Raw genomic sequence first — 27492 nt, forward strand, 5'->3', positions numbered from 1 at the left:
CTGACTGGACACTACTGTACAGTAACACTGACTGAGATACAGAGAAAGAAAATGAGAAAGCTAGAGAGAGGGGGGGGAGGGGTGTGTGTGTGTATGTTTTTCCCACGCTGTGTGTCCATCAGTCTGTCCGCGTGACGTCAAAGTGGGCACACTTATCAGTGATAGGTCTGAGATACAGATACTATCTCTCTTTCTCTCTCTCTCTCTCTCTCTCTCTCTCTCCATCCCTCTCTCATTTCAAGGTGCTTTATGGGGGTGCCATATATATTGTGTTGCTAAAGCATTGACAAATAGGAGAAACAAATGATTAATAGAAACAGGAATAACAATAATGTGGGAGGGGGGATAAAATAATATATCTTAAAAAAGTTAAGATACACATTCATACAAGTATATACAATACCATCTCTCTGTCTCTTGGTGCATCAATTCAATTCAAAGTTGAAGCTTTGTTGACATGAATAGAGTTTTCAGTTTTCAGCATCAAAGACTTTAAAACACATTGACGGGCATATCCACACACATTGTGTTTAGATATTAACAGCTGAATCTCTCTCTTGACCTCTCTGATGAGAGGTCTTAATATTGCTCTCATTTTTTTTACAACAGTACTTGATGCACAGAGAGGGAGAGAGAGAGAGGGATGGAGAGAGGAATGGAGGGGGGAGAGGGATGGATGAAGGGAGAGAGGGATGGGGATCAGGGTGATGATTAACCCACTCTGGTATAAAGAGAGGGGTTGAGAGAAAAGGGAAGGTGAAGAAGAGAGAGTGAGAGCAGGAGCAATGAGAGAGCAGGGTGACGAGATAGAGGTCTGTGTCAGTGTGTGTCTGTGCTTGTAGTGTCCAGTCAGTCAGTGTTAATGTGCTGTAGTGTCCAGTCAGTCAGTCAGTGTTAATGTGCTGTAGTGTCCAGTCAGTCAGTGTTACTGTGCTGTAGTGTCCAGTCAGTCAGTCAGTGTTAATGTGCTGTAGTGTCCAGTCAGTCAGTCAGTGTTAATGTGCTGTAGTGTCCAGTCAGTCAGTCAGTGTTAATGTACTGTAGTGTCCAGTCAGTCAGTCAGTGTTAATGTACTGTAGTGTCCAGTCAGTCAGTCAGTGTTAATGTACTGTAGTGTCCAGTCAGTCAGTGTTAATGTACTGTAGTGTCCAGTCAGTCAGTGTTAATGTGCTGTAGTGTCCAGTCAGTCAGTGTTAATGTACTGTAGTGTCCAGTCAGTCAGTCAGTGTTAATGTGCTGTAGTGTCCAGTCAGTCAGTGTTAATGTGCTGTAGTGTCCAGTCAGTCAGTGTTACTGTGCTGTAGTGTCCAGTCAGTCAGTGTTAATGTACTGTAGTGTCCAGTCAGTCAGTCAGTGTTAATGTGCTGTAGTGTCCAGTCAGTCAGTGTTAATGTGCTGTAGTGTCCAGTCAGTCAGTGTTAATGTGCTGTAGTGTCCAGTCAGTCAGTGTTAATGTACTGTAGTGTCCAGTCAGTCAGTGTTAATGTGCTGTAGTGTCCAGTCAGTCAGTCAGTGTTAATGTACTATAGTGTCCAGTCAGTCAGTCAGTGTTAATGTGCTGTAGTGTCCAGTCAGTCAGTGTTAATGTACTGTAGTGTCCAGTCAGTCAGTCAGTGTTAATGTACTGTAGTGTCCAGTCAGTCAGTCAGTGTTAATGTGCTGTAGTGTCCAGTCAGTCAGTGTTACTGTGCTGTAGTGTCCAGTCAGTCAGTGTTAATGTACTGTAGTGTCCAGTCAGTCAGTCAGTGTTAATGTGCTGTAGTGTCCAGTCAGTCAGTGTTAATGTGCTGTAGTGTCCAGTCAGTCAGTGTTAATGTGCTGTAGTGTCCAGTCAGTCAGTGTTAATGTACTGTAGTGTCCAGTCAGTCAGTGTTAATGTGCTGTAGTGTCCAGTCAGTCAGTCAGTGTTAATGTACTATAGTGTCCAGTCAGTCAGTCAGTGTTAATGTGCTGTAGTGTCCAGTCAGTCAGTGTTAATGTGCTGTAGTGTCCAGTCAGTCAGTGTTAATGTGCTGTAGTGTCCAGTCAGTCAGTGTTAATGTACTGTAGTGTCCAGTCAGTCAGTGTTAATGTGCTGTAGTGTCCAGTCAGTCAGTCAGTGTTAATGTGCTGTAGTGTCCAGTCAGTCAGTGTTAATGTGCTGTAGTGTCCAGTCAGTCAGTGTTAATGTGCTGTAGTGTCCAGTCAGTCAGTGTTAATGTACTGTAGTGTCCAGTCAGTCAGTCAGTGTTAATGTGCTGTAGTGTCCAGTCAGTCAGTCAGTGTTAATGTGTATTTTTAGGACAGTGATAATCTAGTAAACAAGCAACACAGTCTACTTAAGGCATTCTAATTATAACAATGAAAGCGATATTGGTGGGAAAGTTTGAGGAGAGAGAGTGAGAAACAGAGAGAAGCAACTTCCTCTCTCTCTCTAGGAATAATTAACAGTTGTAGTTAACGTATTGGCTTAACGTATTGGACTACACCTCCCAGCATGCAGTGGGGCTGTCCGTTTGACTCCCGGTGCAAGGACCCTGACCTGTGTGCTTTGTCTCAGCTCTATGGCGAGTACAGGGAGCAGCTGGGCAGCTATGCGCGGAGGGAGGCGACTCGGCTGCTGACTGAGGGCCAATGGAGGAGCCAGGGCGCCGCCCGCAAGACTACGGACAACGCTGGCCCCGCCCCGGCAGCCAAGAAGCCACGCCCCTACTCCAAGTGCCGAGGTGAGGGAGCGGGACAGACGGTGTGCTGTATTGCGGTACAGCACAGTGTCCCCACTGTTACAGGGTGCATGACTGTTCTGTTGTGTTACAGTGTGCTGTGTTGTTGTGCAGATTGCACAGTGCAGGTGCAGCAGTACAGTGTATATGACACTGTTGTGTCACAGTGTTGTGTTGTTGTGCAGATTGTGTAGCGCGGGTGCAGCGCTACATCGTGACCAAGCTGGGGGAGGACTGGATTTTCCTGGTGCTGCTGGGCCTCACCATGGCGCTGGTCAGCTGGGGCATGGACTACGCCAGCGCCAAGAGCCTGCAGGGTGAGCGCAACACTGCTCCCAGCATGCCGCAGGGCCCGGGCACGCCCACTCGCACTGGGAGTGTGGGAAATGTAGTTTGTGGATAATTGCAGTAGCAGAGTCTAGGTTGAGCATTGGACATGGGACTACAATACCCAGCATGCAACATGTGTTTAATGCATTCACTCTCAGTGGGAGGCAAGGGATCATGGAAAGTGTCTGAGGAAGTGTAGCTGTGGGGTCTCAGCTGATCATGGTAGTGACTACAATACCCAGCATGCCAAAGGGGCTGGATTCACAATGGCCGCGTTCACGACACGCATACTTTGCTGAGTCTGCGCAGACTTTTCGCATACTCTGCAACGAAACTGTCCAAGTTACCCGTCTGCATGAACTCATCACAATGCGACGCATCCACAGGCTGCACAGTCTGCGCAGCCGCGCAGCCGCCCAAGAGGGGCTGCGCAGGAGCAGCCGCAGCTTCAAAACAACAAGCGAGCGCTGAGTGACAGAGACGCGCAGGCAGCGCCGCCTGGTCAGAGCGAATCACCCTGAGTCATGGCATCAGGGATCTTATTCATTTCATGCTAGATACGTACAACAGAAATATAATATTTTAAAGATTGACAGGTCAACAATACAATAATATGCATGTGTAGTGGTGTACGTATACATTATCACCTAATTTCCACGTATTATGTGAATTTGTAAATTGCACACCTGGCAAGGAAATCCATAATAATACATACAAACTATTGCACATGTGTATTTCTGTGAATGCACAGGTTTAATGTAGATTCGAAACCAGTGTATATATAATATTGTACACACACAAAATCTGTTGTAATTAATTTGATCAGTATGTGAGTATTTAACCCTTAAGTGTCCCAACAATGAGTAGGAATACAGATTTCTACTAATTAAAGATTATTAACGGATCGTAAAGCTACTGAATCTGATATGAACTGATTAAATGGCCCATTTTCAGATTACACTGTAAAGTGTGAAGCTGGTGCAGCACGTAGGGAACTTCGATTGCATGAACTGTGAACAGGACTGACTTCTCTCAGCAGCGACTGCATGTTTGTTCTGCTGAGTCTGCAGCTGCAGTGTCAGAGCTGTACCGCTCCGTCTGCGCAGACCGTGACGTCACACGCAGACTCGTCTGCAATCAGCCGCACAAAAGTGTCGTGAACGCAGCCAATGTGAGGTCAGAACAGGGGATCATGGGAAATGTAGTGTGAAGGGTGGGGTAGGGACCCAGGTGATATTATTATTATTATTATTATTATTATTATTATTATTATTATTATTATTATTATTATTATTAACCCCCTATCTCCCTCTCTCTCCACCTCTCTCCATCTATCCCTGTCTCTCCCCCTCTTTCACACTCTCTCCCGGCACAGTACTAATGCACTGTAGGGGCCAGTGAGTCAGTGAGCATAATATTGAATTAACAACCCTTTCCCCTTCTCTCTCTCTCTCTCCCTTGTCTCTTTCTCTCACCCTCTCCCTAAATCTCCTCCATGCATCTTCCCCTAACCTCCTCTTTCCCTCCCTATCTCTCTTTCTCCCTCACTGTCCCCAAACTGTCTCTACTCTCCCTGTCCCTCTCTCTCACCCTCCCTTCTGCTTTCTCCTTCCCACCATCCCTATCCTTCTCTCCACAACTTTCCCCCTCCTGTCCTCTCTCCCCCCTCTTCCTCTCCCTCCCTCTCTCTCAGTGTACAAGTGGATGTATGGGGAGCTGAAGGGCAATGTTTTGCTCCAGTACCTGGCCTGGGTCACCTATCCCATGATCCTCATCATCTTCTCCTCCCTCTTCTGCCACCTAGTGGCTCCTCAGGCTGTGGGTGAGTTTAATCATCAAGGACCACAAATCTGGTGGATATTCCTGTGGAGAGACTTAGAGGGTGGCCATTTTGGTTGTAGTTTATTTTCCTTCATAATTATATTTTTTATTATAGTTGTGTTATGAAAGTAGGTGTGTAAGAAATCTCTCTGTGTCTGTGGGGTCTGTATTAGGGTCTGTGTGTCAGGAGTGTCTGTGGGGTCTGTATTAGGGTCTGTGTGTCTCTGTGTCAGGAGTGTCTGTGGGGTCTGTATTAGGGTCTGTGTGTCTGTGTGTCAGGAGTGTCTGTGGGGTCTGTATTAGGGTCTGTGTGTCAGGAGTGTCTGTGGGGTCTGTATTAGGGTCTGTGTGTCAGGAGTGTCTGTGGGGTCTGTATTAGGGTCTGTGTGTCAGGAGTGTCTGTGGGGTCTGTATTAGGGTCTGTGTGTCAGGAGTGTCTGTGGGGTCTGTATTAGGGTCTGTGTGTCAGGAGTGTCTGTGGGGTCTGTATTAGGGTCTGTGTGTCAGGAGTGTCTGTGGGGTCTGTATTAGGGTCTCTGTGTCAGGAGTGTCTGTGGGGTCTGTATTAGGGTCTGTGTGTCAGGAGTGTCTGTGGGGTCTGTATTAGGGTCTGTGTGTCTCTGTGTCAGGAGTGTCTGTGGGGTCTGTATTAGGGTCTGTGTGTCTGTGTGTCAGGAGTGTCTGTGGGGTCTGTATTAGGGTCTGTGTGTCAGGAGTGTCTGTGGGGTCTGTATTAGGGTCTGTGTGTCAGGAGTGTCTGTGGGGTCTGTATTAGGGTCTGTGTGTCAGGAGTGTCTGTGGGGTCTGTATTAGGGTCTGTGTGTCAGGAGTGTCTGTGGGGTCTGTATTAGGGTCTGTGTGTCAGGAGTGTCTGTGGGGTCTGTATTAGGGTCTGTGTGTCTCTGTGTCAGGAGTGACTGTGGGGTCTGTATTAGGGTCTGTGTGTCAGGAGTGTCTGTGGGGTCTGTATTAGGGTCTGTGTGTCAGGAGTGTCTGTGGGGTCTGTATTAGGGTCTGTGTGTCAGGAGTGTCTGTGGGGTCTGTATTAGGGTCTGTGTGTCTCTGTGTCAGGAGTGTCTGTGGGGTCTGTATTAGGGTCTGTGTGTCAGGAGTGTCTGTGGGGTCTGTATTAGGGTCTGTGTGTCAGGAGTGTCTGTGGGGTCTGTATTAGGGTCTGTGTGTCAGGAGTGTCTGTGGGGTCTGTATTAGGGTCTGTGTGTCTCTGTGTCAGGAGTGTCTGTGGGGTCTGTGTTAGGGTCTGTGGGTCTCTGTTTTGGTCTCTTAACTCGACCATTGACCTGACACAGGATTATCAAAGGAGTTTAAGAAGAGAAAAACTAAATATCCCACAATGCCGTTCCACAGGAACAGGTGGCGTGGGGTGGGAGGTGCTCATGGGAAATGCAGTCTCTTGTGCCTTGCAGGCTCAGGGATCCCAGAGCTGAAAACTATTTTGAGGGGCGTGGTGCTGAAGGAGTACCTGACTCTGAAGGCGTTCGTGGCCAAGGTGATTGGACTGACCGCAGGACTGGGCAGCGGAATGCCCGTGGGCAAGGAGGTCAGTCACCCCCCCACCGCTCTCTCACTCTATTTTTGCCTTCGCTGTCTCTGTCAGTCTGCCCTTCTCTCTTTTAAGTAACAGTCTCTTGCTTGTTTATTGCTGTTTCTGTCAATATTCATACAATATTAATATCTTACATCAATACAATGACACACAACCTCAATTTGTTAATTACATTTGTTTCATTTTTCCAATGTTCAATGTTTTTTGTACTTCGGTCGGTTTCTTTCAATTTCGTTGGTGCCACTGTCGGCACAGCTGTCCCAGCCAGTCTCTCTCTGGGCTGAGCTTGCAGCCGTTGCGCGGTGCCCAGTGCTGGTAGGAGTGTGGCTCAGCCTGTTTCAGAGGGACCCACAATGTGGCGTGTGTGTGTCTGTGTGTGAGTGTGTGTGTGTGTTTGTGTCAGTGTGTGTATGTGTGTGTCAGTGTGTGTGTCAGTGTGTGTGTGTCAGTGTGTGTGTGTGTGTGAGTGTATGTCAGTGTGTGTCAGTGTGTGTGTGTGTGTGTGTGTCAGTGTGTGTGTGTGTATGTGTGTGTCAGTGTGTGTGTGAGAGTGTGTGTGTGTGTGTGTATGTGTGAGAGTGTGTGTGTGTGTGTGTGTGTCAGTGTGTGTATGTGTGTGTCAGTGTGTGTGTGTGTATGTGTGTGTCAGTGTGTGTGTGTCAGTGTATGTATGTGTGTCAGTGTGTGTGTGTGTGTCAGTGTGTGTGAGTGTGTGTGTGTGTCAGTGTGTGTGTGTCAGTGTGTGTGAGTGTGTGTGTCAGTGTGTGTGTGTGTGTGTGTGTCAGTGTGTGTGTGTGTGTCAGTGTGTGTGAGTGTGTGTGTGTGTGTGTGTGTGTCAGTGTATGTATGTGTGTGTCAGTGTGTGTGTGTGTGTGTGTGTGTCAGTGTGTGTATGTGTGTGTCAGTGTGTGTGTGTATGTGTGTGTCAGTGTGTGTGTGTCAGTGTATGTATGTGTGTGTCAGTGTGTGTGTGTGTGTCAGTGTGTGTCAGTGTGTGTGTGAGAGTGTGTGTGTGTGTGTCAGTGTATGTATTGTGTGTGTGTGAGTGTGTGTGTGTGTGTGTGTGTCAGTGTATGTATGTGTGTGTGTGTGTGTGTCAGTGTGTTTGTGTGGGATGTGTGTGTCAGTGTGTGTGTGTGTGTCAGTGTGTGTGAGAGTGTGTGTGTCAGTGTGTGTCAGTGTGTGTGTGTCAGTGTATGTATGTGTGTCAGTGTGTGTGTGTGTGTCAGTGTGTGTGAGTGTGTGTGTGTGTGTCAGTGTGTGTGTGTGTGTGTGTCAGTGTGTGTGAGAGTGTGTCAGTGTGTGTGTGAGTGTGTGTGTGTGTGAGTGTGTGTGTGTGTCAGTGTGTGTGTGTGAGTGTGTGTGTGTGTGTCAGTGTGTGTGTGAGTGTGTGTGTGTGTGAGTGTGTGTGTCAGTGTGTGTGTGTATGTATGTGTGTGTCAGTGTGTGTGTGTGTGTGTGTGTGTGTGTATGTGTGTGTCAGTGTGTGTGTGTGTATGTGTGTGTCAGTGTGTGTGTGTGTGTCAGTGTGTGTGAGTGTGTGTGTGTGTCAGTGTGTGTGTGTGTGTCAGTGTGTGTGTGTCAGTGTATGTATTGTGTGTGTGTGAGTGTGTGTGTGTGTGTGTGTCAGTGTATGTATGTGTGTGTGTGTGTCAGTGTGTGTGTGTGTCAGTGTGTGTATGTGTGTGTCAGTGAGTGTGTGTGTGTGTCAGTGTATGTATGTGTGTGTCATTGTGTGTGTGTGTGTGTCAGTGTGTGTATGTGTGTGTCAGTGTGTGTGTATGTGTGTGTCAGTGTGTGTGTGTGTCAGTGTGTGTGTGTCAGTGTATGTATGTGTGTGTCAGTGTGTGTGTGAGAGTGTGTGTGTGTGTGTCAGTGTGTGTATGTGTGTGTCAGTGTGTATATGTGTGTGTCAGTGTGTGTGTGTGTGTCAGTGTGTGTGTGTCAGTGTATGTATGTGTCAGTGTGTGTGTGAGAGTGTGTGTGTGTGTGTGTCAGTGTATGTATGTGTGTGTCAGTGTGTGTGAGAGTGTGTGTATGTGTGTGTCAGTGTGTGTATGTGTGTGTCAGTGTGTGTGTATGTGTGTGTCAGTGTGTGTGTGTCAGTGTGAGTGTGTCAGTGTATGTATGTGTGTGTCAGTGTGTGTGTGAGAGTGTGTGTGTGTGTGTGTCAATGTATGTATGTGTGTGTCAGTGTGTGTGTGTGTCAGTGTGTTTGTGTGGGATGTGTGTGTGTGTCAGTGTGTGTGAGAGTGTGTGTGTGTCAGTGTATGTATGTGTCTGTCAGTGTGTGTGTGTCAGTGTGTGTCAGTGTGTGTGTATGTGTGTGTCAGTGTATGTATGTGTGTGTCAGTGTGTTTGTGTCAGTGTGTGTGAGTGTGTGTGTGTGTGTGTCAGTGTGTGTGTGTGTCAGTGTGTGTGTGTGAGAGTGTGTGAGTGTGTGTGTGTGTCAGTGTGTGTGTGTGAGAGTGTGTGTGTGTGTCAGTGTGTGTGAGTGTGTGTGTATGTATGTGTATGTGTGTGTGTGAGTGTGTGTGTATGTATGTGTGTGTATGTGTGTGTCAGTGTGTGTGTGTCAGTGTGTGTGTGTCAGTGTATGTATGTGTGTGTCAGTGTGTGTGTGTGTGTGTCAGTGTGTGTGTGTGTCAGTGTGTGTATGTGTCAGTGTGTGTATGTGTGTGTCAGTGAGTGTGTGTGTGTGTCAGTGTGTGTATGTGTGTGTCAGTGTGTGTGTATGTGTCAGTGTGTGTGTGTGTCAGTGTGTGTGTGTCAGTGTATGTATGTGTGTGTCAGTGTGTGTGTGAGAGTGTGTGTGTGTGTGTGTGTGTCAGTGTGTGTATGTGTGTGTCAGTGTGTGTGTATGTGTGTGTCAGTGTGTGTGTGTGTGTGTCAGTGTGTGTGTGTCAGTGTATGTATGTGTGTGTCAGTGTGTGTGTGAGAGTGTGTATGTGTGTGTCAGTGTGTGTGTGTGTGTCAGTGTGTGTGTGTCAGTGTATGTATGTGTGTGTCAGTGTGTGTGTGAGAGTGTGTGTGTGTGTGTGTCAGTGTGTGTATGTGTGTGTCAGTGTGTGTGTATGTGTGTGTCAGTGTGTGTGTCAGTGTATGTATGTGTGTGTCAGTGTGTGTGTGAGAGTGTGTGTGTGTGTGTGTCAGTGTATGTATGTGTGTGTCAGTGTGTGTGTGAGAGTGTGTGTGTGTGTCAGTGTGTGTATGTGTGTGTCAGTGTGTGTGTATGTGTGTGTCAGTGTATGTATGTGTGTGTCAGTGTGTGTGTGTGTGTCAGTGTGTGTGTGTCAGTGTATGTATGTGTGTGTCAGTGTGTGTGAGAGTGTGTATGTGTGTGTCAGTGTGTGTGTGTGTGTCAGTGTGTGTGTCAGTGTATGTATGTGTGTGTCAGTGTGTGTGTGTGAGAGTGTGTGTGTGTGTGTGTGTGTGTGTCAGTGTATGTATGTGTGTGTCAGTGTGTGTGAGAGTGTGTATGTGTGTGTCAGTGTGTGTGTATGTGTGTGTCAGTGTGTGTGTGTGTGTCAGTGTGTGTGTCAGTGTATGTATGTGTCAGTGTGTGTGTGAGAGTGTGTGTGTGTGTGTGTCAGTGTGTGTATGTGTGTGTCAGTGTGTGTATGTGTGTGTCAGTGTATGTATGTGTGTGTCAGTGTGTGTGTGAGAGTGTGTGCGTGTGTGTGTCAGTGTGTGTGTGAGAGTGTGTGTGTGTGTGTGTCAGTGTATGTATGTGTGTGTCAGTGTGTGTGTGAGAGTGTGTGTGTGTGTGTGTGTGTCAGTGTATGTATGTGTGTGTCAGTGTGTGTGTGAGAGTGTGTGTGTGTGTGTGTCAGTGTGTGTATGTGTGTGTCAGTGTGTGTGTATGTGTGTGTCAGTGTATGTATGTGTGTGTCAGTGTGTGTGTGAGAGTGTGTGCGTGTGTGTGTCAGTGTGTGTGTGAGAGTGTGTGTGTGTGTGTGTCAGTGTATGTATGTGTGTGTCACTGTGTGTGTGAGTGTGTGTGTGTGTGTCAGTGTGTGTGTATGTGTGTGTCAGTGTGTGTGTGTGTGTCAGTGTGTGTGTCAGTGTATGTATGTGTGTGTCAGTGTGTGTGTGAGAGTGTGTGTGTGTGTGTGTGTGTCAGTGTATGTATGTGTGTGTCAGTGTGTGTGTGAGAGTGTGTGTGTGTGTGTCAGTGTGTGTATGTGTGTGTCAGTGTGTGTGTATGTGTGTGTCAGTGTATGTATGTGTGTGTCAGTGTGTGTGTGAGAGTGTGTGCGTGTGTGTGTCAGTGTGTGTGTGAGAGTGTGTGTGTGTGTGTGTCAGTGTATGTATGTGTGTGTCAGTGTGTGTGTGAGAGTGTGTGTGTGTGTGTGTGTCAGTGTATGTATGTGTGTGTCAGTGTGTGTGTGAGAGTGTGTGTGTGTGTGTGTCAGTGTATGTATGTGTGTGACAGTGTGTGTGTCAGAGTGTGTGTGTGTGTGTGTCAGTGTATGTATGTGTGTGTCAGTGTGTGTGTGAGAGTGTGTGTGTGTGTGTCAGTGTGTGTATGTGTGTGTCAGTGTGTGTGTATGTGTGTGTCAGTGTATGTATGTGTGTGTCAGTGTGTGTGTCAGAGTGTGTGTGTGTGTGTGTCAGTGTATGTATGTGTGTGTCAGTGTGTGTGTGAGAGTGTGTGTGTGTGTGTGTCAGTGTATGTATGTGTGTGTCAGTGTGTGTGTGAGAGTGTGTGTGTGTGTGTGTCAGTGTGTGTGTATGTGTGTGTCAGTGTGTGTGTGAGAGTGTGTGCGTGTGTGTGTCAGTGTGTGTATGTGTGTGTCAGTGTGTGTGTGAGAGTGTGTATGTGTGTGTCAGTGTGTGTGTGAGAGTGTGTGTGTGTGTGTCAGTGTATGTATGTGTGTGTCAGTGTGTGTGTGAGAGTGTGTGTGTGTGTGTGTCAGTGTATGTATGTGTGTGTCAGTGTGTGTGTGAGAGTGTGTGTGTGTGTGTGTCAGTGTATGTATGTGTGTGTCAGTGTGTGTGTGAGAGTGTGTTCTTACAGAATTCTAAATGGAATGTTTCAATTTAGTTTTTAACCCAAGCTTTCTTACAATACCTTCATCAGATCCTCTCTCTGTGTCTTGATCTGTCAATATCCCTCTCTCACAGTATCTCTCGCTCTCTCCTTTTCTATCTTTCTCCCCCATTCTCTGCCTCCCTCTCTGTCTCTCTCCTTCTTACCCCTTTCTGCTCCCTCCCTCCCTCCCTCTCTCTATCTCTCTACAGGGCCCCTTTGTCCACATCGCCAGTATCTGTGCTGCAGTCCTCAGCAAACTCATGTCTATCTTCTCTGGGGTCTATCAGGTAAGAATGAGAAGGAGGGAGGGAGAAAGGGAGGGAGGGAGTGAGTGAGGGAGAGAAGGAGGGGGAGGGAGTGGCAAATGGACAGGGTGAGGGTGAGGGAGGGAGAGAGGGCACAAGGAGGGTGGGAAGGAGAGAGAGATGGAGTGAGGGAGAGAGGGAAGGAGGGAGAGGGAAAGAGGGACATTGGGAGCGAGAAGGAGAGAGAGAGAGAGAGAGAGAGAGAGAGAGAGGGTGTGTAGTGATTGTGTTTATGTGCATGCCTGGTTTGACATATACTTGAAATGCATCTTGGGAACTGTTTAATATACTAACACACACGTATACTGAGGTACGTGTGTGTGCGTGTGTGTATTTTTGAATTGTGCAGTTGTGTTGAGGCTGTATTACTGACTTTGCATGGCTATTGTGTCTCTCTCCCTCTCCATTTCCCCCTTCCTCCCTCCCTCCCTCTCTCTCTCTCTCTCTCCTTCTCCCTATTCCACTGCACTCTCTACCTCCCCCCTTCTCCCCCATTTCCTCCCTCCTTTCTTCTATTTCTCTGCTTTTCTCTCTTTACCCCCCACCCCTCCGCACCTCTACCTCTCTTTCTTCCCACTCTCTCTCTCTTTCTCTCTCCCTCTCCCCCCCGCTCTCTCTCAGACTCAGGGCAGTGTTGAGTGGTTGCTGACGGGCTGTGCTGTGGGAGTGGGCTGCTGCTTCGGGGCGCCACTGGGAGGCAAGTGGGACAGGGAGTCAAAATAGCCCTGCCAGGAGTCAAATTAAACAGGGTGACAGCCCATATAGCACAGGAGAATGATTACAATATAAAAGTAAACATGGGAGTCAGATTAAAAACTGGACAGGAGTCAGATTCACAATTAATAATAATAATATTCATCCTCATCATCATACAGTCACCACATTATTATTATTATTATTATTATTATTATTATTATTATTATTATTTTGATTAAGATCATTTTATGTGTGGAATTGCAATGTGCATGGGGAGTCAAATGCAGTTTGGTCGATATTCTGCAGTGCATGAGGTTAGAGAGTCGATATCAGACACACTCATCCTCTCTCTGCTTTCACGCTGTCCATCCTGAATTGACTTTATTCCTCTTTTCCATTTCTCTGTCTCTCTCACTTTCTTTCTATTGCTCCCTGGTTTCTCCTCCCTCTCTCTCAACTTCTCTATCCATTTCTCTGCTCCCCCCGCTCCCCATACTCGCCTTTTCCCACTCCCATTTTCCCTCCCCCCTCTCTCTCTCCTTCTCCCTCTCTCTCTGGGTCAGTAGCACCCCTATGGCTATACTGACATCCTGACAGTAGGGTGCGCTGTGGGGGTAGGCTGCTGCTTTGGGACACCACTTGGAGGCAAGTCTGTGTGTGTGCGTGTGTGTATGTATGTCTCAGTCTGTGTGTGTCTATGTGTGCATGAGTGTGTCTGTGTGTACGTGAGTGTGTGTGTCTCTGTCTCTTTCTCTCTGTGTCTCTGTGTGCCCCTCTCTCACTCTGTCCCCCTGTATCTTTCTCTGCCTTTACAGTACATGGAAATGTATATCCACATCCTCCCTCTCTTCCTCTCTCCCTCTCAGGTGTGCTGTTCAGTATCGAGGTGACCTCCACATACTTCGCAGTGCGGAATTACTGGAGGGGGTACTTCGCTGCCACCTTCAGCGCCTTCATCTTCAGAGTGCTGGCGGTGTGGAACAAGGACGCGGGTACAGAGAGAGGGGGAGATAGGGAATGATAGACAGGGAGAGAGAGAAAAAGAGGGTGTGGGAGAGACATTCACACTGACTGTCTGACAGGACAACTACTTCTCCCTGTCTCTCTCTCTCTCTCTCTCTCTCTCTCTCAGTGACCATCACTGCTTTATTTCGGACGAATTTCAGGATGGAATTCCCCTTTGACCTGCAGGAGCTACCGGCCTTTGCCATAATCGGGTCAGTGGGACTTCCAGGGTGCCCAGCCCCACTCCCGCACACACAAATACTCCCTCCAACACACACACACTCCCACACACTCCCACTCCAACACAAACACACAACACACTCCCACTCCCACACACTCACACTCCGACACACACACACACACACACACTCCCACTGCCACACAAGTCCCAAATTCAAGATGAGCTTTATTGACAACAGCACACAAGCAGGGCTGGATTGGTAATCGGGCATACCGGGCATTTTCAATTAATACCATTTTTTGGGGGGGGGCTGGCCCATCATGTAGGGACAGCGGCCCATTGGTTTGTCTTCTGTGTTGACAGTGTGTAAACCCAATCACAATGCGCGACAGACGGAACGATTACGTATCTTGCTCCGCATTATATAAATATCGCTTGGCTTCACCCCTCCCCTTTCTTCTCCATCATCTCTCAAAATGGACAGACCAAAGCAAAGGTGGTGCTGAAAAACTCCGGGATAAGAGGGTTAAAAGTTTCGAAGCGGATGTTGCCAAATGTGCCAAGATAACAGATATGTTTACTTTAGGGGCTGCTGCAGTAGCCTTTACTTCGTTGGCAGTGCCAGAGTTTGTTCAGCAGCAAGGAAAAGAGCAGGTGGTGAGCTATGAAGAACAGGCTTGTTCTGTCAGTGATGAGGGCCAGAGGTACAGGCAGGAGGAGGAGGAGGAGGAGGAGAGGGTAGTTGAATCGGTAAGGAATAGCTTCATGATAACAGGGACTCGCAGGGAGGTAACCTTTCCTAATGAGTGCACGCAGTGGCGGATCCTGGCATAGGCAATATAGGCAGCCGCCCAGGGCAACACGCTGAGGGGCGGCATGCAGGGGCACCGCCCGCCACGCAACTTTTAGATACGACTTTCTTCTCTTCTTTATAGTTGATTTCAGGCAGTTTCTATCTATGATAGTACAGGGATTAAAGTTCTCAGTTGCTACAATGTATTTCAGTCAATTGCAGGGTTCCTGCGGGTCCTTAAAATGTCTAAAATTCACTTTACATAATTTTAAGGCCGTAAAAAGTCTTACATTTCTCAAATAGTGTAAAAAATGTCTAAATTTTTGTTCGTAGAGCTCTTAAATTTAGGAACAGACAGGAGACGAGGTAGATTCACACTGCTGAGGGGGATCTGATCAAAGTATGGAGTAGAGCGACAGCACATTCCTCGCTCCACTCTAAACTGGTATACACAGTAGGTATACACACACATAAACATACACAGTGTGTGTGTGTGCGTGTGTGTGTTTTGAACGACAGTGTATATATATGGGTGGTGTCTGACTGGACCGATTCTGGATTGTAGACGTGGGCCGCCTGGACCAAAAATGCCAGGGCAGATTTTTTGTCCCAGTCCAGCCCTGCACACAAGTGTTACTGGAGAAACTCGGATAAAGATACAGGCTAAATACATCTCCCTCTCTCCCTCTCTCTTTCTCTCCCTCTCGCTCAGTATTTCTTGTGGATTCCTAGGTGCGTTCTTCGTCTATCTGAACCGTCAGGTGGTTCTGTTCATCCGCAGACAGACAGTGCTGACCCGGTTCCTGACCCGCCAGTGAGAGCCTGACTGCACCACACTGACCAAACCACACTTACTGACTGACTGACACACAGAGTGACAAACAGACACACTGACTGACACAGTGACTGACTGACAGACACACAGACACACTGACTGACACATTGACTGACTGGCTGTCTGACTCATTAATCATTTTTATAATTGATTTCTCTTGCAGTCGCTTGATCTATCCTGGGGTCGTGACCTTTGTGATTGCCACTCTGACCTTTCCCCCAGGATTCGGACAGTTCATGGCAGGAGAGGTCAGATGTCAACTTGTATTTATCTGTCTGTCTGTATTTGTGGGGCGTCTATATTAAGTCTGTGTCAGTCAGCCAGTGTATCGCTTTGCCAGTATAAAAACTACACCATCCATAAATCACCTACAAAGGATCCAGAAGACGTCTGAGGCGGTGCAGGGAAGTGCAGTCCTCACATGTCTTTCTCTCTGTCAGCTGATGCCTCGGGAGTGCATCAACTCCCTGTTCGACAATGAGACCTGGACCAAGCCAAGCCCTGCCCCCCGGGCCGCAGTGTGGGCGGGGCAACACATCAACGTCTACCTGGTGCTGCTGCTGTTCTTCATAAACAAGGTGCCGACTGGGAGTGGGGTGGGGTGGGGTGGGTGTAAGTGGGAGTGAGAGTGGGTTGTGGGATTGGGGTGGAGTGTAGGAGTGGTGTGGGTGTAAATGGGAGTGGGTATAAGTGGGAGTGGGAATGGCTGAGGCCGTAAGTGGGAGTAGGGAGGGTGTGAGGGAATGGGGTGGGGTTGTGAGAGTAGTGTGGCTGTGGTAATGGTGGGTGTGGGAGTGGACGGGAATGTAGGGAGTGGGTGAGAGTTGGGTGGGTAGGAGAGTGGGAGCAGGTGGCTAGTGTGGATGTTGGAGTGGGTGTCTTAATATTTTACTATCATTGTTACCACAGTTGTCCCAGCAAGACAGAGAAAATAACATAACCCACAATACATCTCTGTAGAAATGTATATGACCCCATCTACCAGGGAATGCTCTTTATCCCCCCTCCCCTGCACACCACTCTTCCCATTGCAGTGATTAAATCACACCTCACTCTACACGTTAACGAGATGCAAGCTAACCACGTCTGTTTGCGGAAGATGACACCACCATGCTTGTAGTTCTACAAGAGTGTACAAGAGTGGAAGAACTACAAGTAACGTGTTTTACACCGTTTTCATCCCACTTCCTATTTCCCAGTCTGCGTTAAATGACACAAAAACCACACTGTGTCCCCGTTCCTCTCTCTGTGTGGTCTATGATCGTGCAGTGATTGTGAAGTTTCAATATCCTTATTCCTCTACGGCACAAAAACTAAAATAACCACAGTGCAACTCCATACAAACTGGCTGGGAGTAGAGTGTGGGCTATCCTGGGAAATGTAGTCCTTACTCCTCCCTCTCTCTCTCTATCTCTCTCAGTTCTGGATGTCTGCTGTCTCCACCACTATGCCAATCCCAACTGGAGCGTTCATGCCTGTCTTCATTCTGGGTAACAACAACAACAACAACAACAACAACACAAATGATAATAATAATCATACTAAAAAAACTGTAACAGTAATCTTACTGCTAATTAGCAAATTTACCCCCCAACCTCTCTCTTCTACCTCATCCCCTTGTCTGTCTCTTTCTCAGGAGCCTCATTTGGGCGCTTGGTGGGTGAGATCATGGCGACTCTCTTTCCTAACGGGATTCTGTTCGACGGCATCGTGTACCGGATCTTACCTGGGGGGTATGCTGTGATCGGTGAGACCCCCATCAGTCAGTGTTAATGTGCTGTAGTGTCCAGTCAGTCAGTGTTAATGTGCTGTAGTGTCCAGTCAGTCAGTCAGTGTTAATGTGCTGTAGTGTCCAGTCAGTCAGTGTTAATGTGCTGTAGTGTCCAGTCAGTCAGTGTTAATGTGCTGTAGTGTCCAGTCAGTCAGTCAGTGTTAATGTACTGTAATGTCCAGTCAGTCAGTCAGTGTTAATGTGCTGTAGTGTCCAGTCAGTCAGTGTTAATGTACTGTAGTGTCCAGTCAGTCAGTGTTAATGTGCTGTAGTGTCCAGTCAGTCAGTCAGTGTTAATGTGCTGTAGTGTCCAGTCAGTCAGTGTTAATGTACTGTAGTGTCCAGTCAGTCAGTCAGTGTTAATGTACTGTAATGTCCAGTCAGTCAGTCAGTGTTAATGTGCTGTAGTGTCCAGTCAGTCAGTGTTAATGTACTGTAGTGTCCAGTCAGTCAGTGTTAATGTGCTGTAGTGTCCAGTCAGTCAGTCAGTGTTAATGTGCTGTAGTGTCCAGTCAGTCAGTCAGTGTTAATGTGCTGTAGTGTCCAGTCATTCAGTCAGTGTTAATCTACTATAGTGTCCAGTCAGTCAGTCAGTCAGTGTTAATCTACTATAGTGTCCAGTCAGTCAGTGTTAATGTGCTGTAGTGTCCAGTCAGTCAGTCAGTGTTAATGTGCTGTAGTGTCCAGTCAGTCAGTGTTAATGTGCTGTAGTGTCCAGTCAGTCAGTCAGTGTTAATGTACTATAGTGTCCAGTCAGTCAGTCAGTCAGTGTTAATGTACTGTAGTGTCCAGTCAGTCAGTCAGTGTTAATGTGCTGTAGTGTCCAGTCAGTCAGTCAGAGTTAATGTGCTGTAGTGTCCAGTCAGTCAGTCAGTGTTAATGTGCTGTAGTGTCCAGTCAGTCAGTGTTAATGTGCTGTAGTGTCCAGTCAGTCAGTCAGTCAGTGTTAATGTGCTTTAGTGTCCAGTCAGTCAGTCTGTGTTAATGTGCTGTAGTGTCCAGTCAATCAGTGTTAATGTACTGTAGTGTCCAGTCAGTCAGTGTTAATGTGCTGTAGTGTCCAGTCAGTCAGTGTTAATGTGCTGTAGTGTCCAGTCAGTCAGTGTTAATGTGCTGTAGTTTCCAGTCAGTCAGTCAGTGTTAATGTGCTGTAGTGTCCAGTCAGTCAGTGTTAATGTGCTGTAGTGCCCAGTCAGTCAGTCAGTGTTAATGTGCTGTAGTGTCCAGTCAGTCAGTCAGTGTTAATGTGCTGTAGTGTCCAGTCAGTCAGTCAGTCAGTGTTAATGTACTGTAGTGTCCAGTCAGTCAGTCAGAGTCAATGTGCTGTAGTGTCCAGTCAGTCAGTCAGAGTTAATGTGCTGTAGTGTCCAGTCAGTCAGTGTTAATGTGCTGTAGTGTCCAGTCAGTCAGAGTCAATGTGCTGTAGTGTCCAGTCAGTCAGTCAGAGTTAATGTGCTGTAGTGTCCAGTCAGTCAGTCAGAGTCAATGTGCTGTAGTGTCCAGTCAGTCAGTAAGTGTTAATGTGCTGTAGTGTCCAGTCAGTCAGTCAGTGTTAATGTGCTGTAGTGTCCAGTCAGTCATTGTTAATGTGCTGTAGTGTCCAGTCAGTCAGTCAGTGTTAATCTACTATAGTGTCCAGTCAGTCAGTGTTAATGTGCTTTAGTGTCCAGTCAGTCAGTCAGTGTTAATGTGCTGTAGTGTCCAGTCAGTCAGTCAGTCAGTGTTCATGTAGTGTAGTGTCCAGTCAGTCAGTGTTAATGTACTGTAGTGTCCAGTCAGTCAGTGTTAATGTGCTGTAGTGTCCAGTCAGTCAGTGTTAATGTGCTGTAGTTTCCAGTCAGTCAGTCAGTGTTAATGTGCTGTAGTGTCCAGTCAGTCAGTGTTAATGTGCTGTAGTGTCCAGTCAGTCAGTCAGTGTTAATGTGCTGTAGTTTCCAGTCAGTCAGTCAGAGTTAATGTGCTTTAGTGTCCAGTCAGTCATTCTGTGTTAATGTGCTGTAGTGTCCAGTCAGTCAGTGTTAATGTACTGTAGTGTCCAGTCAGTCAGTCAGTGTTAATGTGCTGTAGTGTCCAGTCAGTCAGTCAGTCAGTGTTAATGTACTGTAGTGTCCAGTCAGTCAGTCAGAGTCAATGTGCTGTAGTGTCCAGTCAGTCAGTCAGAGTTAATGTGCTGTAGTGTCCAGTCAGTCAGTCAGTGTTAATGTGCTGTAGTGTCCAGTCAGTCAGTCAGTGTTAATGTGCTTTAGTGTCCAGTCAGTCAGTCAGTGTTAATGTGCTGTAGTGCCCAGTCAGTAAATCAGTGTTAATGTGCTGTAGTGTCCAGTCAGTCAGTCAGTCAGTGTTCATGTAGTGTAGTGTCCAGTCAGTCAGTGTTAATGTGCTGTAGTGTCCAGTCAGTCAGTGTTAATGTGCTGTAGTGTCTAGTCAGTCAGTGTTAATGTGCTGTAGTGTCCAGTCAGTCAGTCAGTGTTAATGTGTTTTAGTGTCCAGTCAGTCATTCTGTGTTAATGTGCTGTAGTGTCCAGTCAGTCAGTGTTAATGTACTGTAGTGTCCAGTCAGTCAGTCAGTGTTAATATACTGTAGTGTCCAGTCAGTCAGTGTCAATGTGCTGTAGTGTCCAGTCAGTCAGTCAGTGTTATTTTACTATAGTGTCCAGTCAGTCAGTGTTAATGTGCTGTAGTGTCCAGTCAATCAGTGTTAATGTACTGTAGTGTCCAGTCAGTCAGTGTTAATGTGCTGTAGTGTCCAGTCAGTCAGTGTTAATGTGCTGTAGTGTCCAGTCAGTCAGTCAGTGTTAATGTGCTGTAGTGTCCAGTCAGTCAGTCAGTGTTAATCTACTATAGTGTCCAGTCAGTCAGTCAGTCAGTGTTAATGTACTGTAGTGTCCAGTCAGTCAGTCAGTGTTAATGTGCTGTAGTGTCCAGTCAGTCAGTCAGTGTTAATGTGCTGTAGTGTCCAGTGAGTCAGTCAGTCATTGTTAATGTGCTGTAGTGTCCAGTCAGTCAGTGTTAATGTGCTGTAGTGTCCAGTCAGTCAGTCAGTGTTAATGTGCTGTAGTGTCCAGTCAGTCAGTGTTAATGTACTGTAGTGTCCAGTCAGTCAGTGTTAATGTACTGTAGTGTCCAGTCAGTCAGTCAGTCAGTGTTAATGTGCTGTAGTGTCCAGTCAGTCAGTGTTAATGTGCTGTAGTGTCCAGTCAGTCAGTGTTAATGTGCTGTAGTTTCCAGTCAGTCAGTCAGTGTTAATGTGCTGTAGTGTCCAGTCAGTCAGTGTTAATGTGCTGTAGTGTCCAGTCAGTCAGTCAGTGTTAATGTGCTGTAGTTTCCAGTCAGTCAGTCAGAGTTAATGTGCTGTAGTGTCCAATCAGTCAGTCAGTGTTAATGTGCTGTAGTGTCCAGTCAGTCAGTGTTAATGTGCTGTAGTGTCCAGTCAGTCAGTCAGTGTTAATGTGCTGTAGTGTCCAGTCAGTCAGTCAGTGTTAATGTGCTGTAGTGTCCAGTCAGTCAGTGTTAATGTGCTGTAGTGTCCAGTCAGTCAGTCAGTGTTAATGTGCTGTAGTGTCCAGTCAGTCAGTCAGTGTTAATCTACTATAGTGTCCAGTCAGTCAGTCAGTCAGTGTTAATGTACTGTAGTGTCCAGTCAGTCAGTCAGTGTTAATGTGCTGTAGTGTCCAGTCAGTCAGTCAGTGTTAATGTGCTGTAGTGTCCAGTGAGTCAGTCAGTGTTAATGTACTATAGTGTCCAGTCAGTCAGTAAGTCAGTGTTCATGTAGTGTAGTGTCCAGTCAGTCAGTGTTAATGTACTGTAGTGTCCAGTCAGTCACTCAGTCAGTGTTAATGTGCTGTAGTGTCCAGTCAGTCAGTGTTAATGTGCTGTAGTTTCCAGTCAGTCAGTCAGTGTTAATGTGCTGTAGTGTCCAGTCAGTCAGTGTTAATGTGCTGTAGTGTCCAGTCAGTCAGTCAGTGTTAATGTGCTGTAGTGTCCAGTCAGTCAGTCAGTGTTAATGTGCTGTAGTGTCCAGTCAGTCAGTGTTAATGTGCTGTAGTGTCCAGTCAGTCAGTCAGTGTTAATGTGCTGTAGTGTCCAGTCAGTCAGTCAGTGTTAATCTACTATAGTGTCCAGTCAGTCAGTCAGTCAGTGTTAATGTACTGTAGTGTCCAGTCAGTCAGTCAGTGTTAATGTGCTGTAGTGTCCAGTCAGTCAGTCAGTGTTAATGTGCTGTAGTGTCCAGTGAGTCAGTCAGTCAGTGTTAATGTGCTCTAGTGTCCAGTTAGTCAGTCAGTGTTAATGTACTATAGTGTCCAGTCAGTCAGTAAGTCAGTGTTCATGTAGTGTAGTGTCCAGTCAGTCAGTGTTAATGTACTGTAGTGTCCAGTCAGTCAGTCAGTCAGTGTTAATGTGCTGTAGTGTCCAGTCAGTCAGTGTTAATGTGCTGTAGTTTCCAGTCAGTCAGTCAGTGTTAATGTGCTGTAGTGTCCAGTCAGTCAGTGTTAATGTGCTGTAGTGTCCAGTCAGTCAGTGTTAATGTACTGTAGTGTCCAGTCAGTCAGTCAGTGTTAATGTGCTGTAGTGTCCAGTCAGTCAGTCAGTGTTAATGTGCTGTAGTGTCCAGTCAGTCAGTCAGTCAGTGTTAATGTACTGTAGTGTCCAGTCAGTCAGTGTCAATGTGCTGTAGTGTCCAGTCAGTCAGTCAGAGTTAATGTGCTGTAGTGTCCAGTCAGTCAGTCAGTGTTAATGTGCTGTAGTGTCCAGTCAGTCAGTCAGTGTTAATGTGCTGTAGTGTCCAGTCAGTCAGTGTTAATGTGCTGTAGTGTCCAGTCAGTCATTGTTAATGTGCTGTAGTGTCCAGTCAGTCAGTCAGTGTTAATGTGCTGTAGTGTCCAGTCAGTCAGTCAGTGTTAATGTACTGTAGTGTCCAGTCAGTCAGTCAGTGTTAATGTGCTTTAGTGTCCAGTCAGTCAGTCAGTGTTAATGTGCTGTAGTGCCCAGTCAGTCAATCAGTGTTAATGTGCTGTAGTGTCCAGTCAGTCAGTCAGTCAGTGTTAATCTACTTTAGTGTCCAGTCAGTCAGTGTTAATGTGCTGTAGTGTCCAGTCAGTCAGTCAGTGTTAATGTGCTGTAGTGTCCAGTCAGTCAGTGTTAATGTACTGTAGTGTCCAGTCAGTCAGTCAGTGTTCATGTAGTGTAGTGTCCAGTCAGTCAGTGTTAATGTACTGTAGTGTCCAGTCAGTCAGTGTTAATGTGCTGTAGTGTCCAGTCAGTCAGCCAGTGTTAATGTGCTGTAGTGTCCAGTCAGTCAGTCAGTCAGTGTTAATGTACTGTAGTGTCCAGTCAGTCAGTATTAATGTGCTGTAGTGTCCAGTCAGTCAGTCAGTGTTAATGTGCTTTAGTGTCCAGTCAGTCAGTCAGTGTTAATGTGCTTTAGTGTCCAGTCAGTCATTCTGTGTTAATGTGCTGTAGTGTCCAGTCAGTCAGTGTTATTGTACTGTAGTGTCCAGTCAGTCAGTCAGTGTTAATGTGCTGTAGTGTCCAGTCAGTCAGTCAGTCAGTGTTAATCTACTATAGTGTCCAGTCAGTCAGTCAGTCAGTGTTAATGTACTGTAGTGTCCAGTCAGTCAGTGTTAATGTACTGTAGTGTCCAGTCAGTCAGTCAGTGTTAATGTGCTGTAGTGTCCAGTCAGTCAGTGTTAATGTACTGTAGTGTCCAGTCAGTCAGTGTTAATGTACTGTAGTGTCCAGTCAGTCAGTCAGTCAGTGTTAATGTGCTGTAGTGTCCAGTCAGTCAGTGTTAATGTGCTGTAGTGTCCAGTCAGTCAGTGTTAATGTGCTGTAGTTTCCAGTCAGTCAGTCAGTGTTAATGTGCTGTAGTGTCCAGTCAGTCAGTGTTAATGTGCTGTAGTGTCCAGTCAGTCAGTCAGTGTTAATGTGCTGTAGTTTCCAGTCAGTCAGTCAGAGTTAATGTGCTGTAGTGTCCAGTCAGTCAGTCAGTGTTAATGTGCTGTAGTGTCCAGTCAGTCAGTCAGTCAGTGTTAATGTACTGTAGTGTCCAGTCAGTCAGTGTTAATGTGCTGTAGTGTCCAGTCAGTCATTCTGTGTTAATGTGCTGTAGTGTCCAGTCAGTCAGTGTTAATGTACTGTAGTGTCCAGTCAGTCAGTCAGTGTTAATGTGCTGTAGTGTCCAGTCAGTCAGTCAGTCAGTGTTAATGTACTGTAGTGTCCAGTCAGTCAGTCAGAGTCAATGTGCTGTAGTGTCCAGTCAGTCAGTCAGAGTTAATGTGCTGTAGTGTCCAGTCAGTCAGTCAGTGTTAATGTACTGTAGTGTCCAGTCAGTCAGTGTTAATGTGCTGTAGTGTCCAGTCAGTCAGTCAGTGTTAATGTGCTGTAGTGTCCAGTCAGTCAGTCAGTGTTAATGTGCTGTAGTGTCCAGTCAGTCAATGTTAATGTGCTGTAGTGTCCAGTCAGTCATTGTTAATGTGCTGTAGTGTCCAGTCAGTCAGTCAGTGTTAATGTGCTGTAGTGTCCAGTCAGTCAGTCAGTGTTAATGTACTGTAGTGTCCAGTCAGTCAGTCAGTGTTAATGTGCTGTAGTGTCCAGTCAGTCAGTGTTAATGTGCTGTAGTGTCCAGTCAGTCAGTCAGTGTTAATGTGCTGTAGTGTCCAGTCAGTCAGTCAGTGTTAATCTACTATAGTGTCCAGTCAGTCAGTCAGTCAGTGTTAATGTACTGTAGTGTCCAGTCAGTCAGTCAGTGTTAATGTGCTGTAGTGTCCAGTCAGTCAGTCAGTGTTAATGTGCTGTAGTGTCCAGTGAGTCAGTCAGTCAGTGTTAATGTGCTCTAGTGTCCAGTTAGTCAGTCAGTGTTAATGTACTATAGTGTCCAGTCAGTCAGTAAGTCAGTGTTCATGTAGTGTAGTGTCCAGTCAGTCAGTGTTAATGTACTGTAGTGTCCAGTCAGTCAGTCAGTCAGTGTTAATGTGCTGTAGTGTCCAGTCAGTCAGTGTTAATGTGCTGTAGTTTCCAGTCAGTCAGTCAGTGTTAATGTGCTGTAGTGTCCAGTCAGTCAGTGTTAATGTGCTGTAGTGTCCAGTCAGTCAGTGTTAATGTGCTGTAGTGTCCAGTCAGTCAGTCAGTGTTAATGTACTGTAATGTCCAGTCAGTCAGTCAGTGTTAATGTGCTGTAGTGTCCAGTCAGTCAGTGTTAATGTACTGTAGTGTCCAGTCAGTCAGTGTTAATGTGCTGTAGTGTCCAGTCAGTCAGTCAGTGTTAATGTGCTGTAGTGTCCAGTCAGTCAGTGTTAATGTACTGTAGTGTCCAGTCAGTCAGTCAGTGTTAATGTACTGTAATGTCCAGTCAGTCAGTCAGTGTTAATGTGCTGTAGTGTCCAGTCAGTCAGTGTTAATGTACTGTAGTGTCCAGTCAGTCAGTGTTAATGTGCTGTAGTGTCCAGTCAGTCAGTCAGTGTTAATGTGCTGTAGTGTCCAGTCAGTCAGTCAGTGTTAATGTGCTGTAGTGTCCAGTCATTCAGTCAGTGTTAATCTACTATAGTGTCCAGTCAGTCAGTCAGTCAGTGTTAATCTACTATAGTGTCCAGTCAGTCAGTGTTAATGTGCTGTAGTGTCCAGTCAGTCAGTCAGTGTTAATGTGCTGTAGTGTCCAGTCAGTCAGTGTTAATGTGCTGTAGTGTCCAGTCAGTCAGTCAGTGTTAATGTACTATAGTGTCCAGTCAGTCAGTCAGTCAGTGTTAATGTACTGTAGTGTCCAGTCAGTCAGTCAGTGTTAATGTGCTGTAGTGTCCAGTCAGTCAGTCAGAGTTAATGTGCTGTAGTGTCCAGTCAGTCAGTCAGTGTTAATGTGCTGTAGTGTCCAGTCAGTCAGTGTTAATGTGCTGTAGTGTCCAGTCAGTCAGTCAGTCAGTGTTAATGTGCTTTAGTGTCCAGTCAGTCAGTCTGTGTTAATGTGCTGTAGTGTCCAGTCAATCAGTGTTAATGTACTGTAGTGTCCAGTCAGTCAGTGTTAATGTGCTGTAGTGTCCAGTCAGTCAGTGTTAATGTGCTGTAGTGTCCAGTCAGTCAGTGTTAATGTGCTGTAGTTTCCAGTCAGTCAGTCAGTGTTAATGTGCTGTAGTGTCCAGTCAGTCAGTGTTAATGTGCTGTAGTGCCCAGTCAGTCAGTCAGTGTTAATGTGCTGTAGTGTCCAGTCAGTCAGTCAGTGTTAATGTGCTGTAGTGTCCAGTCAGTCAGTCAGTCAGTGTTAATGTACTGTAGTGTCCAGTCAGTCAGTCAGAGTCAATGTGCTGTAGTGTCCAGTCAGTCAGTCAGAGTTAATGTGCTGTAGTGTCCAGTCAGTCAGTGTTAATGTGCTGTAGTGTCCAGTCAGTCAGAGTCAATGTGCTGTAGTGTCCAGTCAGTCAGTCAGAGTTAATGTGCTGTAGTGTCCAGTCAGTCAGTCAGAGTCAATGTGCTGTAGTGTCCAGTCAGTCAGTAAGTGTTAATGTGCTGTAGTGTCCAGTCAGTCAGTCAGTGTTAATGTGCTGTAGTGTCCAGTCAGTCATTGTTAATGTGCTGTAGTGTCCAGTCAGTCAGTCAGTGTTAATCTACTATAGTGTCCAGTCAGTCAGTGTTAATGTGCTTTAGTGTCCAGTCAGTCAGTCAGTGTTAATGTGCTGTAGTGTCCAGTCAGTCAGTCAGTCAGTGTTCATGTAGTGTAGTGTCCAGTCAGTCAGTGTTAATGTACTGTAGTGTCCAGTCAGTCAGTGTTAATGTGCTGTAGTGTCCAGTCAGTCAGTGTTAATGTGCTGTAGTTTCCAGTCAGTCAGTCAGTGTTAATGTGCTGTAGTGTCCAGTCAGTCAGTGTTAATGTGCTGTAGTGTCCAGTCAGTCAGTCAGTGTTAATGTGCTGTAGTTTCCAGTCAGTCAGTCAGAGTTAATGTGCTTTAGTGTCCAGTCAGTCATTCTGTGTTAATGTGCTGTAGTGTCCAGTCAGTCAGTGTTAATGTACTGTAGTGTCCAGTCAGTCAGTCAGTGTTAATGTGCTGTAGTGTCCAGTCAGTCAGTCAGTCAGTGTTAATGTACTGTAGTGTCCAGTCAGTCAGTCAGAGTCAATGTGCTGTAGTGTCCAGTCAGTCAGTCAGAGTTAATGTGCTGTAGTGTCCAGTCAGTCAGTCAGTGTTAATGTGCTGTAGTGTCCAGTCAGTCAGTCAGTGTTAATGTGCTTTAGTGTCCAGTCAGTCAGTCAGTGTTAATGTGCTGTAGTGCCCAGTCAGTAAATCAGTGTTAATGTGCTGTAGTGTCCAGTCAGTCAGTCAGTCAGTGTTCATGTAGTGTAGTGTCCAGTCAGTCAGTGTTAATGTGCTGTAGTGTCCAGTCAGTCAGTGTTAATGTGCTGTAGTGTCTAGTCAGTCAGTGTTAATGTGCTGTAGTGTCCAGTCAGTCAGTCAGTGTTAATGTGTTTTAGTGTCCAGTCAGTCATTCTGTGTTAATGTGCTGTAGTGTCCAGTCAGTCAGTGTTAATGTACTGTAGTGTCCAGTCAGTCAGTCAGTGTTAATATACTGTAGTGTCCAGTCAGTCAGTGTCAATGTGCTGTAGTGTCCAGTCAGTCAGTCAGTGTTATTTTACTATAGTGTCCAGTCAGTCAGTGTTAATGTGCTGTAGTGTCCAGTCAATCAGTGTTAATGTACTGTAGTGTCCAGTCAGTCAGTGTTAATGTGCTGTAGTGTCCAGTCAGTCAGTGTTAATGTGCTGTAGTGTCCAGTCAGTCAGTCAGTGTTAATGTGCTGTAGTGTCCAGTCAGTCAGTCAGTGTTAATCTACTATAGTGTCCAGTCAGTCAGTCAGTCAGTGTTAATGTACTGTAGTGTCCAGTCAGTCAGTCAGTGTTAATGTGCTGTAGTGTCCAGTCAGTCAGTCAGTGTTAATGTGCTGTAGTGTCCAGTGAGTCAGTCAGTCATTGTTAATGTGCTGTAGTGTCCAGTCAGTCAGTGTTAATGTGCTGTAGTGTCCAGTCAGTCAGTCAGTGTTAATGTGCTGTAGTGTCCAGTCAGTCAGTGTTAATGTACTGTAGTGTCCAGTCAGTCAGTGTTAATGTACTGTAGTGTCCAGTCAGTCAGTCAGTCAGTGTTAATGTGCTGTAGTGTCCAGTCAGTCAGTGTTAATGTGCTGTAGTGTCCAGTCAGTCAGTGTTAATGTGCTGTAGTTTCCAGTCAGTCAGTCAGTGTTAATGTGCTGTAGTGTCCAGTCAGTCAGTGTTAATGTGCTGTAGTGTCCAGTCAGTCAGTCAGTGTTAATGTGCTGTAGTTTCCAGTCAGTCAGTCAGAGTTAATGTGCTGTAGTGTCCAATCAGTCAGTCAGTGTTAATGTGCTGTAGTGTCCAGTCAGTCAGTGTTAATGTGCTGTAGTGTCCAGTCAGTCAGTCAGTGTTAATGTGCTGTAGTGTCCAGTCAGTCAGTCAGTGTTAATGT

At 46.4% G+C, this 27492-nt stretch overlaps 1 protein-coding gene across 1 annotated transcript in view; it reads left to right on the forward strand.

The window, feature by feature from the left end:
• Window positions 1–2476: 2476 nt before the first annotated feature.
• LOC136759567 (chloride channel protein 1) overlaps window positions 2477–27492 on the forward strand; it is an 89084-nt gene continuing 64068 nt past the window's right edge. Inside the window, exons 1-13 of the mRNA XM_066714573.1 lie at window positions 2477–2705; window positions 2888–3019; window positions 4726–4854; window positions 6278–6411; window positions 11662–11739; window positions 12379–12454; window positions 13320–13445; window positions 13586–13670; window positions 15145–15246; window positions 15431–15515; window positions 15708–15845; window positions 16688–16757; window positions 16904–17014. Coding sequence (XP_066570670.1) covers window positions 2477–2705; window positions 2888–3019; window positions 4726–4854; window positions 6278–6411; window positions 11662–11739; window positions 12379–12454; window positions 13320–13445; window positions 13586–13670; window positions 15145–15246; window positions 15431–15515; window positions 15708–15845; window positions 16688–16757; window positions 16904–17014 — 1495 coding nt within the window. The remainder of the gene's footprint in view (window positions 2706–2887; window positions 3020–4725; window positions 4855–6277; window positions 6412–11661; window positions 11740–12378; window positions 12455–13319; window positions 13446–13585; window positions 13671–15144; window positions 15247–15430; window positions 15516–15707; window positions 15846–16687; window positions 16758–16903; window positions 17015–27492) is intronic.

This window comes from Amia ocellicauda, chromosome 1 (assembly GCF_036373705.1).
Source record: "Amia ocellicauda isolate fAmiCal2 chromosome 1, fAmiCal2.hap1, whole genome shotgun sequence".
NCBI lineage: Eukaryota > Metazoa > Chordata > Actinopteri > Amiiformes > Amiidae > Amia > Amia ocellicauda.